General features: G+C 41.3%; 1 protein-coding gene and 1 non-coding gene across 2 annotated transcripts in view; both read left to right on the top strand.

The window, feature by feature from the left end:
• Positions 1–20,438, top strand: part of dph6 (diphthamine biosynthesis 6) — a 240,268-nt gene that overhangs the window by 129,758 nt on the left and 90,072 nt on the right. Inside the window, exons 10-12 of the mRNA XM_078563270.1 lie at positions 1,999–2,121; positions 5,630–5,759; positions 12,949–13,123. Coding sequence (XP_078419396.1) covers positions 1,999–2,121; positions 5,630–5,759; positions 12,949–13,123 — 428 coding nt within the window. The remainder of the gene's footprint in view (positions 1–1,998; positions 2,122–5,629; positions 5,760–12,948; positions 13,124–20,438) is intronic.
• Positions 2,664–2,782, top strand: LOC144693584 (5S ribosomal RNA). The gene has a single exon (XR_013579567.1). It is a non-coding gene; the product is annotated as a 5S ribosomal RNA (ribosomal RNA).

Below are 20,438 nucleotides of genomic sequence, written 5' to 3' on the forward strand. Positions count from 1 at the left end.
TAATGACCGATGCAATTGGTAAAGCTGAGTCATTTTTAAAATCCTAGAGGGAAACTTTAAACAACTGTCATAACCTATAATTTTAAGTGTTATGTTTGAGTGCGACTCTAAATTCAGGAATCAGACCACCAGTTCGCAAGGTTTTACATTAAACTAATTTAAACATTTTATTAATTTACACAGGTTAGAATATATATATACACATGACTACAAGTTACTGCTCTCATAACTTTTAACAAATACCCAAACTAATCTCCATTAAGGCAACAGCAACCCATAGACTTAACCAGACACCAGGCAAAGCATTTTCACCTTATGAATTCAAAATTAGGTTCTTTTCACTTTGGTTCCTGTGGAGGCAGTTGGAGGATTACAGCTGCTGTTGATCTCACATTGCCTCTGCCCTGCACACACACAACTGCTGAAGTTATACATACCACCGCCCATTGAATGTAAATTCTCATTGTATCACCAGCCTCTTTGAACTCCACCTTTTAACAATAAAACCCCTTTCATAGAACCAATTTTATTAGTAATATAAACATATTGCTTGGTATCTGCTAGCTAGGTGTCAGTTTTCACCCCACTTCTTGAATGCTGTATCAAAAAATGCAAATGCACGCTATCTCTCTTACATATCAAAACTAGTACACATCAAAGCACCCAGACTAGCTGGATTTTATCCAATTAAGATACACCCACAGACTAAACCTCTACTTTAAAAGAAAAATATCTTCCAGTAATATTATATACATCAATAGCTTCATGTCATCATCCCTAGTTGCCCTTGAGAAGGTGGTGGTGAGCTGCCGTCTTGAACTGTTGCAGTCGATGTGGTGTAGGTACACCCACAGTGCTGTTAGGGAGGGAGTTCCAGGATTTTGATCCAGTGACAATGAAAGAACGCTGATATATTTCTAAGTCAGGATGGTGTGTGGCTTGGAAGGGAACTTGTAGGTGGTGGTGTCCCCATGCATCTGCTGCCTTTGTCCTTCTAGGTGGTAGAGTTTGCGGGTTTAAAAGATTCTGCCGAAGAAGCCTTGATGAGTTGCTGCAGTGCATCTCATATATGGTATACACTGTGCATCAGTGGTGGAGGGAGTGAATGTGGTGGTAGATAAGGTAAGTGGGCTGCTTTGTCCTGGATGGTGTCAAGCTTCTTGAGTGCTGTTGGAGCTGCACTCATCCAGGCAAGTGGGGAGTATTCCATCACACTCCTGACTTGTGCCTTGTAGATGGTGGACAGGCTTTGGGGAGTCAGGTGGTGAGTTTCTTGCCTCAGAATTCCCAGCCTTTGACCTGCTCTTGTAGCCACTGTATTTATATGGCTGGTCTAATTCAGTTCCTGGTCAATGGTAACGCCCAGGATATAGATAGATCAGCGATGGTAATGCCATTGAATGTCAAAGGGAGATGGTTCGATTCTCTCTTGTTGGAGATGATCCTTGACTGGCACTTGTGTGGCACGAATGTTACCAAACATTGCTAAATGGCATAACCTGAAATATGGCAACTAAAGGAGCATTTTTCATACGTACTGACACCAAATACTGCTCAATATCCTTTCATCATATTCTTGCCTATTATGTTTAGTTGAGTATTAAACTGTTTTACATAAGTAGGTTAACACTAACCTTCAAGTTCAAATGCCCCATTAGAAGAAAAATGATTTTATCACAAGAGGAACATATCACACTGCAGTTAATTCTTGCTACAGTAAATTAATTGCATAGCTTCAATAACTACCTCTGTAGACCAGTCATAATTTATTTGATATCAGTATAGGTTGTCAGTGTGTGTGTGTGTGTGCATGCGTGTGTGTGCGTGTCTGTGTGTGCATACGTGTAATGCTGGGCATGTAAATAGACTTTGATCTAGCTGCTTCAAGCTGTTCCACTCTGGGATGAGGTCTTCCAGATTTCTAAATGATTTTAGATGTTGAATGACAGAAGAACTCACCATCCTGCACATATTCATTTGTGATTTGTTTTCTTTCAGAGAAGTTAAATTATTGGTCTGGGAAAACAAAAAAAGGGTACCAGTGGATTAGTGGAACGTGTTTTCCCGTGGTAGGGAAAAGCGTTAAGGATGCAGCAAAGCAGACGTTTTCCCTGCTACAAGGTATTTCCTTAATTCTTTCATTTCAGTGTGTGTTTCTTATCAGTCTCAGAAGTTGGAATAATTTCTTATTTCAGAACCCTTCTACTTGAAAAGTTTTAGAATAGCACAATCAGCAAAGTTATAGGTATAAATTTGCAAAATGCCATTGTCCTCAGCCATTAGGCTGAGATGAAAACTTGACCCTTATCTGCAGAAAATGGTGCATTTAGCCTATTTTTTCCCGATGCAATGGTATACTTGACAAAGATATATATTGGAAAACTTCAACCAAGGCATAATACGTCCTGATGGAGCTCATCCCTCTTTTATTGTGCATTGTAGAATAAAGGTTATATTAATCATATTCTGGGATTTGGGGAAAAAAATGCTGTTAACTCATAGAATCATAACAGCACAGAAGGAGGCCATTCGGCCCATCAAGGCTATGCTGGCTTTCTGTTGAGCAATCCATCAGTCCCATTTTCCCTGCAGTCCTTTAAGTTTATTTCCCTCCGGTGCCCATCCAATTACCTTTTGAAATCATTGATCATGTCTGCTTCCATGCCTACAGCCATACTAGTCTGAAAACACCCAATCTCATCTAATCTTGGAAGCTAAGCAGACTCAGGCCTGCTTAGTACTTGGCTGGGAGACTGCCTGGGAATACCAGGTGCAGTAGGCTTGACCGGGGTTCAATTCCCCGACGGGGAGGCAAGTCCTTGCTCCAAACGTCTGCCATGAAAGGAGGGTTCGTGCTTTGCCAAGTTGGCCATTAACAGGTCCAGGCAGCGGGTGATCGAGGGGGTCTTCCAACCTGACGGTCTAGACACCCCTCTTCCGTGGCTACGTTCACGGCCAGGTGTCCCTGGAGAGGGAGCACGTGGTGTCTGCCGACACCATCGAGGCCTTCTGTGTTCGGTGGGCACCGCAGGGACTGGTGTGCTTTATAGACCCTTTTGATCACATTTTGGTTTGATGTTTGTAAGTTTCCTTTGAATTTTACCTTTTGTTTTTAAGTTTCCCTTTAAGGGGCTGCTTTTACTTTGTCCCTGAGTTTGTTCATTTAGTTTAATTGTTTTGACTCAAAAGAGTTAACCTCGTAGGCAGTGTGTTCCAGGTCATTACCAGTGACTGTGTAAAAAAAAAAAGTTCTTCCTCACCTTCCACCTGTTTAACATCAGTGATGGGTAAGATTTTGCCAACAATACCCAGGGAAAGATTCAACAGGCACTTGGGGTGGTTTGAGTTAATTAAGGAGAGACAGCATGGATTTATAAAAGGTAGATTGTGCTTGACTAATATAATTGAAGTTTTTGATGAAGTAGCAGTGAAGGTTGATGAAAGGAATAGCATGGATGTTCTTTAGATAGATTTTAAGAAGACATTTGCCAAAGTACCACACAAAAGGCTGGTTAACAAAATGGTGGCTCATGGAATAGGAGGGTCATTGTAAGCTTGAATAAAAACTTGATTTAAGGACAAAAAGCAGCGAGTTGTGTAAATGGTTATTTTTCAGACTGGCCCAAGGCTCAGTGCTCAGACTACTGCTTTCTTTTTGTAATTTGTAAATAACTTGGATATTGGAATACAGAGTAAAATTTTGACATCTGCTAATGACATCACACTTGGAGAAGTGGCAAACAGTGAGGATGGCACAAATTGATTGTAACAGGATATAGATAGGCTAGCAGAATGGGGAAGCAGGTGGCAAATGGAATTTAATACAGAGAAGTGTGAGGTGATGCATTTTGGCAGAAAGGATAGGGAAAGACAATATAGACTGAATAACACTTCTAAAGAGTGTGCAGGAAGAGAGGGACTTGAGGTGAATGTGCACAGGTCTTTGGAGGCGGCAGGACATATTGAGAGAGCGATTAGCAAAGCATATGGGATTTGGGGTTCCATAAATAGAGTTATTGAATACAAAAGCAGGGAAGTTATGCTGAACCTTTAAAAAGCTCTGGTTAGGCTAGAACTAGAATATTGCATCCAGTTCTGCTCACCACACTTTAGGAAGGATGTGAGCGTCCTTGAGAGGGTGCAGAGGAAATTTAACAGAATGGTTCCAGGGATAGGAGATCATAGCTACAAGATTAGGTTGGAGAAGCTAGGGTTCTTCTCCTTGGCGCAATGAAGATTGAGGGGAGATTTAGTAGAGGTGTACAAGATTATGACAGGTTTGGATAAAGTAGACAAAGAAAGGCTGTTCCCATTGGCTGATAGTACAAGGATTATGGAACACAGATTTATGGTTTTGGGCAAGAGATGTGGGGAAGAACTTTTTTAACACAGTGATTCGCAATGCCCTGGAACTTGCTGCCCACGGGGATGGTAGAAGCTGAGACGATAAATGATTTCACAAGGAAATTTGATGGGCATTTGGAAGGAATGAACTTGGAGAGCTAAGCAGATAGAGCAGGGGAACAGGCCTGGCTGGATTGCTCCCAGGAGAGCTGGCATAGACTCAATGGACCAAATGGCCTCCTTGAGTGCTGTAAATGACTATGACTCTATGACTGATTCTTATGCTACGATGATCATACTTAAAAGTGTTCTCACACAGACACTCGGTCCACTTGGCCCACCTTATTCCCCAGCACCAGATTCAGCAATGCCTCCTTCCTAGTTGGACTGGGAACATACTGGTCAAGCAAGTTCTCTTGGATACATTTCAGAAATTTCTGCCCCTCTTCATCCTTTACTTTAACATCATCCCAATCAATATTTGGTTGCTAAAGCCCCCTGAAAGCACCAATCTGTAGTTCTTGTACATCTCTGACTTCTGCAGATTTGCTTCTCTCTCTCCTAATCACTCACGCACTCACTCAGTATTTGCAGCTCTGTGGAATAGCTCCAGTAATGTGATTATATTCTCATTGTTTCTCAATTCTAGCCAAATGGTTTCTGCCCTTGCCTCCTCAAGGACATCCCCGCTTTCCAGTGCTACAACGTCTTCCCGAATCAGTCCTGCCACCCCAGCTCCCTTTCTTCCTTCCTCTCTTCCAAAGTTTTTAAACACTTTGTATCTGTGAATATTAAGCACCCAGCCCTCACATTTTGAGCCACGTTTCTGTTTTTGTCATTATGTCATGTCTCCACATGACTGTTTGAGCTTGTAGCTCATCAAGTTATTCACCACACTTTGTGGGTTTATGTCCATGCGTTCTATTCCTATTTTTGTGTTCCTTGTAGTTCTTCTTAATCTGGAAAAAGAGAATAATAAAACCACCATGCTGTGATGGCAGGGAATCCTCTTCAAGAATTACCAAATTGACTTTTACAGTGTAATGGTTTATGTGAAATAAAGATGCATATCACCATAAATGCACTGTAAATTGGCAGCTGTTTCCTCCAATAACAGTGCTCACTTTCCTACATAAATGTTTCACATCATTGTACAATTGAGTAGCAGTCTTTTTAAATCAAAACAGAAAGAGAAAATAAATGTAATGAGTGAGAGTTCCTTCAGAATATATTTCTGTAACTTTTACTTGTTTGGTTGACAGATGATTACTTTGCTTTGTTATAGCGGAGTTGGCAGTGAAAGAGTACAAGTTATCGGATGTCATCTTGCTTCACCTGTACGTGAAGGACATGAGAGATTTTGGTATCATAAACTCAATCTATGAGACCTACTTCAATCTAAGCCCACCTGCAAGGTAATATATCAGGTACATTGTAAAAGTCCATTTTGCTGCTTAGTCTTACTATTTCACAGACTTGAATATCCTTACATTGCAAAATATTTGACAAGATGAGACTGTGAGAAAAACAACTGTAATTTTCTGAAGTGTCCTTAAAATTTACACGTTCATATGTACTGATTTCTGGGCTAACCCCTAAAAATTATGCAATAAAATATACCCTGGCTTGTAATGGTATTTAATAGTTTTTCAAGTTATCAAAAGAAAATCAAGGTTAGCATAACCTCTTGTTGCCAGAAGAGAAGAACGAGGATGATCAAAGTGCAGGTTGTAATTCTTGATCCAGTCCTACAGAAAGAAGAGCGCAATATTTCCGTTAATGATCATTATCGGACAATTTGTGTTATATTCAATCCTTACTGTTTCCATGGCACAAGCAGGAGAAATTTGGCCTTAATTCCATTTGTTTTTCACAGTTTATAAGGGGCTCAGTGATGCCTAGTGAATAATTTAACCTTCTTGTTTGTCCTTCAAGGTGAAGATGACTATGTTCACCATCTGTGGTGTTTGGTAGGGTTCTGGTGGGTATGTAGGTGAACGCTAAGGCGTTCCATTTGAACGTATTCCATTTGAACGTTGAGGCGTATCCATTTGAACCCTCTATTATTGCCATTTCAGACTTCCTGAATCTGTACAGCCCCACATATGCCTAACTGACCTTTTATGGAGATTCTCTTCTGGAAGAAGGCTCTATTTCTTCAGAAAATTATGAGTTGTCCCCAGCTTTGAATCATAGGCTTTGATAGTAGTGGAGGAGCTGTGCACTGGATTTTACTGCAAAACAGATTTGTCAGTGTATCACTTCTTGGACTAAAGGCAATGTTAACCTCTTAAGGAACAGGAAGGAAAGTTATTGAATGGTTCGGAGGTATTTTGTGCTCAAGTATTTGATTCTTTCTGGTTAATAAAGGCTGCTGTAAGGTTGAACACTTCAAAGCTTCATGGCACATGAATCAGTACAGTAAAGAGAGAAGTTAGATGCACACCTTACATTGTTGGAAACTTGTTCTGCTATAACCCAAACAGATCATAAAGCACAATTCTGTTCAATGGAATGTTAACCAGAACCTACATGCTTGATGCTTGATATTAATTTAACCCTGAACTCAGCCAATCACGTTACTTGTGTTTAAATTCATTTTCCTGATGACATCACCTATCTTAACCAAGTTGATGAACTGGGTGGAGCAGGAGGCCTCAGAATTTTGAAAAATAAGGTGATGATTGATCGTGCATTTGATCTCGCTCTTGCTCTTTCCCCATTCTACCTAATCTGTGTGATCCTCTATTTCTGATTGTCCCATGGGCCAAACCCTAACTCAGGCCCAAATTAGTAACTCTCTTAAATTAATATTTGTGATGTGAACCTTGCAATAAGCTGTTATGTGAATATGGGTCCAATTTATAATTGGAATGTGGACAACATTTCATGTAAACATTGGCTCTGTTTCCAGAAATTCGACTCTGAACCGTGATGGGAAATTCAGCTGTAATTCATGATGTAATAATACAGACTCTGATTTGTCATCAGAATATGGGATCTATTCTCTTATGAGAAGGTGACTGCGATTGGTGAACAGAACATAGTCCTTAATTTGTGATCACAATGTGGACTATGATTTCAGAACAGAATGTGGGCTGAATTTGTGACCAGACTGTGGGCTGTGATTTGGGATTAGAATCTGGGCTGTGATTTGGGATTAGAATCTGGGCTGTGATTTGGGATTAGAATCTGGGCTGTGATTTGGGGTTGGAATCTGGGCTGTGATTTGGAGTTGGAATGTGGGCTGAGATTTGGGATTGGAATCTGGGCTGTGATTTGGGATTGGAACCTGGTCTGTGAATTGTGTTTGAAATCTGAGCTGTGAATTGTGATTGGAATCTGGGCTCTGATTTGGGATTAGAATCTGGGCTGTGATTTGGGATTGGAATCTGGGCTGTGATTTGGGATTGGAATCTGGGCTGTGATTTGGGATTGGAATCTGGGCTGTGATTTGGGATTGGAATCTGGGCTGTGATTTGGGATTGGAATGTGAACTTTGATTCCTGAGTAGAATGTTAGCTTTAGTTTATTGTGAGATAGTTTCAGATTGTGATCTCTGCTTTATGAAGTGAAGGTGAGGTCTGATTTGTAATGTGGATTTGGACTCTGATTTATGTTCATACTCTGGCCACTGACTTTGTTCAGTATGTTGTCTCTGATTTGTGGTCAGAAACTGAACTGTGACATGTAATGTGAAGTTTGTCTCTGATTTGTGGTGAGAATTTGCATCAAATTTGCAATTGAAACTTGCAAGGTTTTAAGGGAAATTGATAGAGTAGATTTGGACAAACTATTTCCGTTAGTTAGAAATCCTTGGTGTAGGGGCATAGTCAAAAAATTAGAGCCAGCCTTTCAGGAGTGAAATTAGAAACTACTCCTTCATACAAAGGTTGGTTGAAGTTTGGAACTCTCTTCCACAATGACAGTTGATGCTCGATCAATTGTTAATTTTAAAACTAAGATTGATAGGGTTTTTTTTAGATAAAGCTATCAAAGGGATTAGGAGCAAAGGCGGGTGTATGGAGTTAGGACGCAGATCAGCCATGATCTCACTCAACGGTGAAACAGGCTGCAGGGGTAAAATGTCTCCTGTCCCAAAGTTCCTAAGACCAATTTGTAATGATGAAAACATACAGCATTACAACAGCCCATACATTATTCCAAAAGCAAAATACTGCAGATGCTGGAAACCTGAAATAAAAACAGAAAATGGGAAAGGTCATCGACCTGAAACGTTAACTCTAGTTTTCTCTCTACAGTTGCTGCCTGACATGTTGCGTATTTCCAGCATTTTTGTTTTATTCTCATACAGTATGTTGCTTTTGTTGACTGCAGGGATTCAGCTGGTTAAAATAAATCATAACCTGAATTTTCAGCTCATCGGGTAAGCGCAATCGGTGGGACCAGAAGCGGTTGCGAAATCTGCTCCCGCCCACAAATGGCACCAGAGAGCAATCACGTGCTGGCTGGTCTCTTAACAGCCGGCCAACGCAAAATTTGTGCTGTGAGAGGGCCAGTGCTGCCTAGGGTGGGGAGAGGGCACGGACAGGAAGAGCGCAGACGCCTGAATGTGCTCAGCTGTGGGCGGGGGGCTTAAAAGCAAATGCATGAGTGCGTGTATCTGAAGAAGAACTGTGAGAGAGAGTTTTTTTGCAACTTTAAAATGGCATTGAAAACCGAAGTCTGAAAGTGAGGAGGAAAGAAGTGTGCCCAGAGGATAGCGATGCCCTCAAGAGCCGGAAGCCGGGGCAAACAGAGTGGAACTGGCTGATGCCAATTAGCCCCCCCCACCCCACCGCTTCTCTGATGACTGCCTACAGGTTCTAATAAATGCTGTCAGTGATCTAGGGGAAATATTGCTACCACAAGTTGCCAAGAGGGGACCTCCACAACTAACGAAGAAGACTTGGTCAGAGGTGGCAACTCTAGTCAGCGGCCGGGGGATAGTCCGTGGGACCTGGATGCAGCACTGGAAGAGGATCAGTGACTTTCTCCGCTCTGCTGAGCCCCAGGCAGATGATAAACCTCTGGAGTCATCTGTTAGGTGGCAAACACTAGATGTCCAGTGGGATGTACGTGGAGATTCCTGAGGGTTTGCGTACCATGGTCTGTACAATGGAGGAGTCCATGCAGAAAGGAACACTGTGTTGACCTTCAGCTCTGAATAAGCAGCATCCTCCATAGAGAGATTGGCAACTGTCATGGAGCAGCAGCTCCAGGAACTCAGAGGTTTCTGGGGGTGTGTTCAGCCCTGTGGGCCCACACACTGACATTGACCTCAGCAGCTCACTGCCAATGGATGAGGCACCTAGTGATTCTGCTAGCTGCACGTCCATCTATGGTGAGCAGGGAGATTCAAGCAAACCTTATGTTGGCAGATGACCTGCAGCTCCGTGCATCTGAAGGCTCCTCTCAGGGCGTTTCTGATGATGGCAGCAGCTCCTCTGCTCCTCTGCCAGTGATTGTCGCTTCTGAGGAGACCATGATGACTGAGGAGTGCCCAGCCATGGCGCTGGGCTCTCCCATCTAGTCGGGGCCCACACAGGCCCCAGCGACCAGAGGACAGCCGCCAAAGTCATCAAGGCCGACGGAGTGTCCGAGTCAGCAGCCTGCCTCCAATGCAGCTGCCGGCAAGGGGGAAGCACCTAGACGCAGCACTCGCAAGCGGAAATTTATATCACTACAATCACAGAAGAGCTTTGACGGGTGAATTCTTTCTCATTGTCACTTGTTGTATATATTCTGTATAGCTGGCATGCTTCACTATTAAAATGTGATGTTAAGTCAAATGGCCTTATTGTGCTTTATGTTATAGTGAGAGGGGAAGTCTGCATCTCTGTGTAAGACATCGATTGGGCTGGATAGTGTATTTCAGGAGAAGGAACAGGGCAGAAGATGGTGCCAGGAGTGCCTCATGAGTCCTAAGCAGTAAAGTGACTATCAGTTTGCAAAGCTTTGGAGTCCTGACTTTGGAGGCCTACTGGAAACTCCTTTGAATCAAGATCTCCCTGGCTCCCAAAAGCTGCCTCATTGCTGGATCATCTTCATGATCCTGTGGCTGATCAGGCTCTTCCTCAGAGTCACCGCTAGATTCATCCTCAGCAGCAGCTTCTGGAAGGATGTCGCTTTCTTCACCCGCCATCTGACCTCCTTGACAGATCCAGATTGCGAAGGGCGCAGCACATAACCACTATAAGGGAAGCGTGTTCTGGAGTATATTGCAGAGATCCTCCCGAGCAGCCAGCCATCCATCCAAACGTGCAGGGGCTATGAACAGCCTTATCACCTGGGAGTGACGTAGAATATATGAATTACGGCAGCTCCCAGGATATCGAGCACAAACCTGCAGGATCTCCTGTTAGCGATCGCACACTAGCTGGACATTCGGAGAGCGGAACCACTTTTGACTTACGAAGGCCCCCGGCTCTACAGCAGGTGCCTTGGTGGGCACTTGTGTACAATCGATGACTCCTTGAATCCTTGGAAAGCCTGCAACTGACGCGAGTCCTTGGATCGCTCTGCCTGGCTGTCCTCACCTGTTTTGTAATGTATAGAGGTGCTGACCCTTCTGAACAATGAACCTGTCACAAGCCTTGTGCAGCTGTGCGCTGCAAATTATGAGACTCTGCAAAGTTCTCCCACAGACCCTTGGAACAAACCCGAGACATAAAAATTAACGGCAACAGTTACCTTTAGCGCCACTGGCATTGGGTACTCACCTACCCATTTGGAACCTATCTCGGGCCCTATCATCTCGCATATTCCGGTCACCCTCTACCTTGAGAGGCGGAGCCTTCTTTGGCACTGGATTCGGTCAAGGCAGCTGGATCTCAGCCTGTAGATTCTTCCAGCAGGGTATTGATGCTTTCTTCTGCCCCTTCTCCCTTGCAATGCTTGCTGGCCTTCGACCCCTTCAGGTTCCACTTCTTGGACTTGAGAGCAGACTCTATGATGCTATTTGCGGCCAACCATTCTCCTTTCCCAAGCCCTCTCATCCTCATCAGAGGAAGTCCCTCCAACAGAATAAACAATGCCCATCTCAGACCCTCTGCTTGGCGAGGTTTGACCTTAATTATGATGAGGCCTGTCTGCAAAAAGCCTCTGAAATGATTTAAGCCTCCTAAACTAATGCCAATGAACAGGATGATTCACTAAATAATCAGTAATGCACAGACTCACAACTCATTTTTAACCCCACCTCCTCACTTTTCTGTTCCTTCTGGCCCTTATATCCCACCCTGGATCCAGAAAGTTGAAAATATGGGATTCCCACCTGCCCATTGCGCCTGTGCGCCAAGCGTAAAAATGAACGGACGTCTCATAATTGGAGTCGATTGGCCCTTTAATTGATGGCGGGCATGCCTCTGACATTCACGTATACCTGCCTAGCGTAATCCCGCGATGTAGCGCAATGGCATTCGGGAGTCCCCTCCCCCCGACGTCACCGCATGCAATTTGACACTGAGTCGGGATTGCCAGGCACCCGCACGGGCCACGGAAAGTTCTGGCCCATGCCTGTGATTGGCCCGTGAAAGGTAACACTTTGCAGAAAGAATGGGGATTTTGGATTGACCTATGACAGAGGAGCAATTTGATCTGGAGTTTATATTTTACCTAACAGTCTAATATGACCTAGCTATCTCAGCAGATACTATAGGCTTAATCCAGTTATTCTGAAGGTACTGTACTAGATAGGTTATGCTTGTTTTCCAGTTATATCCAAAAACCACCCTAAACTGAATTGCCCTTTCCTCCTTTATGATCAAGAATCTTGATTGAAGCAGAGAAGGAATTTTTGACAATTTTTTTAGAATGCTACCACAAATTAATCTATTTTCATCTCAACCCAGGAGAACTGCCTCCTCTGAGGTGCTTTACTGCACTTGAATTCATGCCATTGTATGTAAACAGCTATGTAAATTGAGATGAGAGCCTCTTTCTTTCACTTTCTATCCACTGCCTCCTGTAATCCCAACCTGCAACCACCCTTGGTCTCATCATTTATTTGCTTTTAATTTTACAGCTTTCAATCATTTAGTTGTTGATGATGGGTTTTATGCTCTACGTGGTGAAGCAATTTCTTCATAATCTGAAGGCTTCTATGGTGGTCTGGTGCTGCTTGGTTTTATATTGGTGGTGAGGTGATCAAATCTTGATTTAGTCAGTATTGATTTTCTTTATTCAGCAACCTACTGGCACTTATTCCTGTAGCTATGGACTAATATAAGCTTTCTGTAACTACAGTATAGCACAGTTTTCCCTAGGCGAGCTGACACTTCCCTTCAGCAATTCAGACAGGAGCCTCAGAGTTGCCCTCTACATAGAAAAGTTTAAAAACCTCTTCTAAATAAATATGAATAACTTGGTTGCAGTTATTTGTTTATTCAAACAGCACAAACGATATGCATTTTGAAGTAACGATTAGTTCTCGAGCTTTGGTTGAATTATTACAGGTTCTAAATAAATTAGCTCTCAAGGAGGGTTGCGGGGGTGGAAATAAGAGTGAATTGTCTCAGAAAAATGTCTGGGACCAAGTGAAAGTGCTAAAGTTGAAACAATGCATCAAGTTATACTAATTTTATTCCCCTTGTGTTTTTCCAGGGTTTGTGTGGAAGCCCCACTACCAGATGGAGTACCACTTCAAATCGATTGCCTTGTGCACAAAAATGAGTTAACTTTGCAGGATACAATCAAACAGCAAAAGGAGGTCATGCATGTTCAAAGTATTTCACACTGGGCTCCTGCTAACATAGGACCTTACAGCCAGTCAATCAAGGTAAGCAAGGATGGTGGCTAAGGACTGATTAGGTAAGCAAGGAATATCCTTCCTGTACTAAATTGCAATAGTTAAGACCTGCATCATTTTTGATCTTAATAAGTACCTTCTCTCCAGAAGGTATCTGTTATGTTGTGATAGCAAACTCAGTGCATAAGGAAGCAAGATGTTTTACCAACAGAACTTCTCAACTCTGGTAGCTAATTACCATAGTAGCCTGCAGCTAATGATGTTCCTGTAGGGAGATGAGAACTACTGCTGACTATGTTAGAAACCGCTAGAGAAAATCATATGTTGTTGTAGCTGTGTGTGTTGTGCTAAGAACAAGACTGATGCATTGATGCAAAATAGCCATTTTAATCACAGCATGTTAATAACGTTTAAGTGATTTGAGTCATTAAAATTGATTCAAAACATCATATCTTTAATATGTAAAATTATATACTACAACGGCATTGGAGGTATTTATCGACAGAGCTCTAACAACTGTCGCCTCTGTTTGGTACTGTAATCTGCTGCAGGCAGCTGTAGGTACCTGGAGGCAGGAGCCTTTTAGTTCTGTTAATAAAGCCCATCCAGGTGCCAGAATCACCAGTGGGCTGATTTTCTGCTTTAAAGAATGTTGCCTCTTTTGCTTGTCCTCCCATACTGTTGTGCCTTGAGTCACAGTATGATATCAACTCAAAAGATCTTTTGAAAGAACAGCGGAAAGGAACACACGGTTTTTATTTAAGTATTAATTGTTGCTAAATGTGGAAATGGTTTTGTAATGTGGATTCGTTTCCAATATAAACTGGAATGGGACTACGAAAATCCCAATCAGGACTCTTTAAAAATAAATCTGAGAGAGACTTAAATCCAACCCACTCAAAGAGGATTCAAACCCAGAAGCTCAAGGTGTAAGAATTTCTACTGTACATCATCCAGTTTTGGAGACGTGAAGGCAATCTTTGTGGTTTACAGTGAAAATGATAAAATAATGATTTTCATACTTTAGTAATCTCTGGAGAACATTTTACCTAAAGCCATGGTCATAATTATTGTAGGGGATTATAATTTATAGCTCATTAACTTTTGGTTTGAGTATTTTAGCCAAATTGTTGATTTTTTAAATATTTGTTCCCCTTTAGTAGTCAATAAAATTGATGAGATAAATGACAAACTCTTATTGATACCAAAGCTGATGGTTGGCAAAAATCATTTTAGGTGGAATAAAATTCAGACTAAGTCAGGAAAACGATCAGCTTAATTTGCCAGCAGAAATGTCTTTCTCAGTTATCAGTAGAAGATAATTAACCAAGAATCAGCATAACAGAGTATAAGGAAGGTTATAAGGTTTTCTGCTGAAATACTGTACTGTGTGTACAGATCAATTAGGATGCTTAACTTCATTTATAGTACGAAAAAATTAATCCCATAAAAATGAGTGATCTCAGAGGAGTCAGTTGTCAGCTTCTGGCAGGATCACTTTGCCATAATCTATTAAAAAGCAGCTTTTATCAAGGCTTTGCCTTTGTCATATTTTATGGATTTTTTTTCATAAACACTGCCTATACTTCATAAATGTCTCAATTTCCTAGTCTATTAACATTACTTCAAAAGTAATTGATAAAAAGACAGTGCATGCATGAAATAATACACCAATAATTCGAGGTGCTAGAGGCAATAACAGTGGTTAACATCTTCACATGGCTGGGGAAGTAAAGCAGCACACGAATATAGCCTATTGCTGATTGACTAAAAGGATTAATCACATTAATAGGAAATTTGTAAAAAAAAAAATCTGTTCCCAGTGAACTATAAAATATTTTGTTTATTGTTACTGAAATACATTTATAAAAATAGTTTAAAACTAGCTGATCAGCATTGTGCAAACCTAATCACATCTCTTGAATTGTCAGCTATTAGAAAATGATTCTTGAAGTGTTGAAGTGGACATTTTACTCAAACGCAAATGCCATTGTGAAATAGAATGCAGTCTTTGTGGATGTGTTAGACCCTTTCTAGGGAAATGGAGAACTATTTTGCAAAAGTTCTTAAGACGTGAACAAACCACACTGTTCCTGTTTATTTTGAGCAAGTTGTGTTATTCCATTTAAAAAAGTTACATTATCCAGTTCAATGCTACAATAGAAAGCAAAAGTAAAACACGCACAATTGCTGTGAAGAGACTGTATAAGATTTTTACAGACCTTATCAACAGCAAGTGTCTAGATCTAGACTATCTAGGTCTTCCGCTCTGCTTGCCGGATGTTGCAGAGTAGTCTTGCAACATACGTCAAACCAGTGCCTAACCAATATAGAACTGATGTGATTGTTCATTTTTCAAACGATTTTGACTTTGTGTCATCTGCATCAAGTGATATAGCTGTGTGACAGACGGATACTGCATAACAAAACTGCACAGGTTGTGGCTGATATTGATTTGAGGTAGGTGTAAATCATAAACAGCCCAAAATGTAACAGATAGCTGTTGTGTCAAAGAGTTGTAACCTTTTTTAAGAAAGCTGAAATGTTGTTTGATTGTAGTTGGAGGTATTTGAAGAGAACGCGATCAGGTGTAAGAGGACAGATGGATGAATAATAAGACATTAGAAGTCATGCCTGTATTTAGCCTTGGCAATGTGCAAGAACCACAAAGACATCACAACACAAGATGGGTCATTTGTCTTCTGTTGGTGTTTACATGCCATGCAAGCGAATAATTGTTTACCTGTTCTGTTATAAATCCCTTCACACACTTTTCCCTTGTCCATCTAAATAATCTAATTGCGTATGTTGGCTTAGTTTCTGCTTCAAGCATTTTCACTTGGAGTGAATTTCATAACCTCACATAACCTCTGTGTGAAGATCTTTCTCCTGTTCCAAATCCCTTGCATTTAATTTTGTATCTATTGTCCCTCATTGAATACCCTCCAAATACTGGAAAGAATCTGTTTCTATTTACCCTGCCCCATCCTTTCATAATTAAAAACGCCTCAGTCATAATCTAAGTTGTTATACTGAAAAAATATGCTACAAATTAAAAAACTTTTTTATTGAGTCATGAAAACACTAAAACTTCGAGATAGATTCTGATTCACTTTTTGCAGGTAAGAAACAAGAATATACTGTTCACCTTGCAGCTCAATCCATGTATTACTTTCTCCCATTTCGCTCAGGTCCCTTAAGGAGCTCACTATTTCATAATTTAAGTAAATATTGTTCTCAGGGTTTAGGCAACACCAGCAAGATCACATTTATTGTATGTTCCTTTGGTATTTTGGAGAAGTGTTGGCGGGCTGCCTTCTTGTATCGCTGCAGCCGTGTGGTGATGATGCTTCGTAGAATTGCTCTTACAACTGAGTGCCTTGCTCGGCCACTTCAGGTGGCATTGTTCATCAACTGCAGAGGGTAGGACTAGAAGTACAGGGGCAGCAATATTATAGTCAGATTGCTATAGGTTAAGATTGACAAAGGGACAGTATTAGTACTTACAGTCACTAGGCTAAGTTTCAAAGTTAAACCTATTATAACCCGTTATAGGTTGTGCTCAGACTCTCTTATTTCAATCGGATGTTTAAACTGGAACTATTTGAATAGTCTCAAGCAGGAATGTTGCGATCCCAAACTGGCCTTCCTCCCACTACCTGTTGGTAGATACAGAATTTCATCCAGGCAGGTCCAAGCAGATCATGTTTAATGCTGGAGAGCATTGTATTGTATTCAAATTGCTAAATATTGGCTTTGGGCTACAGTTTGGATTTAATAAAAATGATGCTGCAGCATTAGCTCTGAAGCGGTGAATGGAAAAGATCAAACAACCAATAGGGCAAGGTTACCTTTCCCTGTGCTGAACGGCGTGGTATGTATAGACTCTATCACCCGATTGCCGGAGGACTGAGATCAGCGGCATGTTGCATAATTCTCAGACATCTAGTTCCACCCACTATCCTCATTCTTTAAAAGGATGATGCCACATGATATCCACCTGCCGGTTGTATAGGTTCCTTGAGCTAGAAATGCATTAAAAAGCAAGATCACAACACAGTTTCCATCCAAGAGTTATAAAGTACAAATAAGTTTGATTTTAACTCCCCCGCCTGGCAGAAACCAGGTTTTGTGGTGGGGGGAGTTGCTGGGAAGACTGGGGCTGGGGACTTATCTCCTCCTTTCCTGCCTGATCTGCCCAACTGCATTAAGTGCAGGTGGTAATGAATTGGTGCCAAGCTGAGGGGGGAAGGGGGTCGGGGGGGGTTTTTTTTAGGGGGGGGGGAGGTGGGGGCAGGCTTACTCGTTATTAAGTTTGCAGAATGGGCTCAATGTCCCATTCTGTTGTTTTAAACTGAGGCCTGAGCAGGGGAGCAATAATAACTTGCCCACCAAGCCTAACCTGTTGGCGACAGGAGCCAAGGAAAGAAGAGGTGAGTTTTACATTCTCTGTTTAGTTGTTTTGAGGGCCAGGAGGAGCAGGCATGCTTCTTCGAGCCCCACAGGAAAACACTGGACCTCCCCTGCTCTGGGATTCTTTATCTGAAGCACCTAGTTTGTGCCAAGGACCTCTTTTGTGGGTCCTCAGCAGTGGCCCCTTGCCACCCCATTATAATGGTAAGGCTGTTTTGTCAACAGATTGGCAAGCGGCACTCTATTGAGGCCCAGCCGATTAAAGTTGTCTGAAATTCCCCGCTGGAACTCACGGACAATTTAGCTGCTTTGCCATGTTCCTGTCAAGGAGTTCAAATCAAACCCAGTGAGTCAAATCAAGATCTGAAACCAGAAATAAGAAGATTCTCCTTCAGAAACATGGTTGTGAAGAACCAGCAATCCTAATGGTATAGCTGCTGAAGATGTTAAAGTGCTAACCAAGAAATTGGTTACCTCTGTATCTTACCTATTTCAGTTGATTAGACAGTTGATATTGTCTCATCCAAATGGAAAACATCCAACGTTCTGCCATTCACAAAAGGTTAGACCCTAGTAATTACAAATCATTATCCCTGCTGCCAATTTCATTAAACCACAGTGATTTAAAAGCTCATAACATCAAAAACCGGCTGTTTAGTCACTAATTTGGTTTCAGAGTGAAATGATTTTTGATCTCTCAATCTAATGGTGCAGAAATCGAAGAACTTTATTGTCCAACTCAATCAGAGTAACACCTCTCAACATTTCTAGAATTAAAAAATCCTCGCCGCATTTAGAAGCTGATCTCATGTCACTTATCTAATGAGTTACTCGTCTGAATATGTAACTTCTGGGACAACACAGACATTGCACCACCTTTAAGAGACAAATGCTACACAGTCACAAGACTTTTACAGGGTCCCCTCAGGGAACCATACGTAGCCCCACTCTCTTATACGTTTTGTTAGTAAACTGTTAGATGAAATGAAAAATTTGTCTACTCTGGTGGTAAGACCATTGTCTGAAGAAAGATTACCTCCCTATTGGAAAGGCAAGCATAAGTGGTGCCAGTACAAACCATTGTTGGATACTGGATGGATAAGAGATGTATTGTCTTTATTGCTGAACTGACAAGACAATGTATCTCTTTAAAGAAAGGTTTATCCTATTCCGCATACACAGGTTACAAATTGGTCAGTTACAAACCTTCAGCACCCTGGCTTAGTAATAAAATGAAATCTATAGGGGTAAAAGCACTGGCAAAGATCTCTGGAAAAGAATAATGTGAATTCTTTGAAGGCTCAACTGTAATAATAGCTCCAGTGCCTGTACGATTACATATGAAATCATGTACACCTGTTTGGAAGATAACAAAGAGAATTCATCTGTTGTTCCTGGACTCTGTCCAGCCCAAAGCCATGAACTCCTTTAAGCCTTAAGGAGAATAGTCTACAGAGATGGAAATAGGATTAACATTTCTGATCGATTATCTTTCATCAGAATGGGCTTCAACCTGAAACATTAACACTTTTTTTTTCTCTGTAATTGCTGCCTGAGTTGCTGAATGCTTCCAGCATTCTCCGTTTTTATTTTAGATTTCCAGCATTGGCAGTATTTTCCTTTTGTTCTAAGCAGTTAACAGATGAGTTAGCAACATGAGAATTGTAAGCCCTTAAGAAAGGGTTACATGTTCATGCCAGCAACATAAAAATTACAGCATGTCCACTTCTTGTTACACCCGGGATGGGAGGAGTGTGCGGTTGATCTAACCCCACTACTTCACAGAGCACACCATTAGTTTAAAAGTTTGATCCGCTCACCAATATGGCCAATCATCTATCTTCACTACTATTATGTAGAATAAAAGAGACTTTAACCAGGCTTCTTTCAATAAACAACGAACTTATTAGTTATAAAACCAGTCTTGTTGAATAGAAAGGCAAAGCTTATCAACATACAGTATGGAATATGAAAGTATACTAATTACTCTAAGTAATTGTCTGATTGGCACAGGATCGGGTTGGGGCTACCAGAAATGGCTGAGGCAGTGTTGTCCCCAGCTACTGCTGCCCCAACAAAATTCGGCTCAATGTCTCTTGTTTACAGCACTCTGTCCCGTTGACTGTGTCTGGAATTATGTCCCTTCCTTAAACAGAAAGTTAACTATCATTTACAGAGCAGGGTTTCTGGAGAATGCGTTAGACTGTAGGGCATCTGTGATCTTGCACAATTGCACCAAGTCTTTCTGTGCTCCCAATGACCACCATTAGTCTCATGAAATAGCTGCCCTAGGTGCAGCTATCTCTAGCTTCACCATGGCGTGTCACTTAAATTGTAAAATAAAAATTTCAGATCCATGCTGACGATGCCTGTAAAGGAGCTCAGCATGGAGTTATGTCCATTAGACAGTCCTGAATTTTATCAAAAAACAACAGGCATCTCTCCATTTTAGTTTTGAACCTCCCCTTGCTCGGTTTTATATTGAAGTGTGTCGTTACCTTCAGGTTCCCTTTAACAGATACTAGACATCAATAGAGTATCCTATTAAAATGTAAGTGTTTATTCATTTTATTTTGCTATCATGAGGCAATCACTTCAGAAAGTACTCTCATGAGGCATTCACAGTACTAAACTTATGATGGATTGTGGACAGAATTTAAGTTTCTATCTTTTTTAGTTTATATGTAATGCTGATGCTTCATTTGTATTTGTGTTCATGTATATACATATCAACATGTTTCACTGATGAGAGTGATATCAATTACTGCAATAGGGAGAAGGTCCCACTTATGAGAAGGTTCAGATATATTATACATTTTCTATATATCAAGATGCAGGTAACAGAACATTATTGAAGGCAGTGTTTGATATAATGTGCAGATCTACTGATCAGCATGATATAAGCAATGTTCCTTTAATGTATATTATAGCC

This window comes from Cetorhinus maximus, chromosome 18, assembly GCF_964194155.1.
Source record: "Cetorhinus maximus chromosome 18, sCetMax3.hap1.1, whole genome shotgun sequence".
In the NCBI taxonomy this organism is placed as follows: Eukaryota; Metazoa; Chordata; class Chondrichthyes; order Lamniformes; family Cetorhinidae; genus Cetorhinus; species Cetorhinus maximus.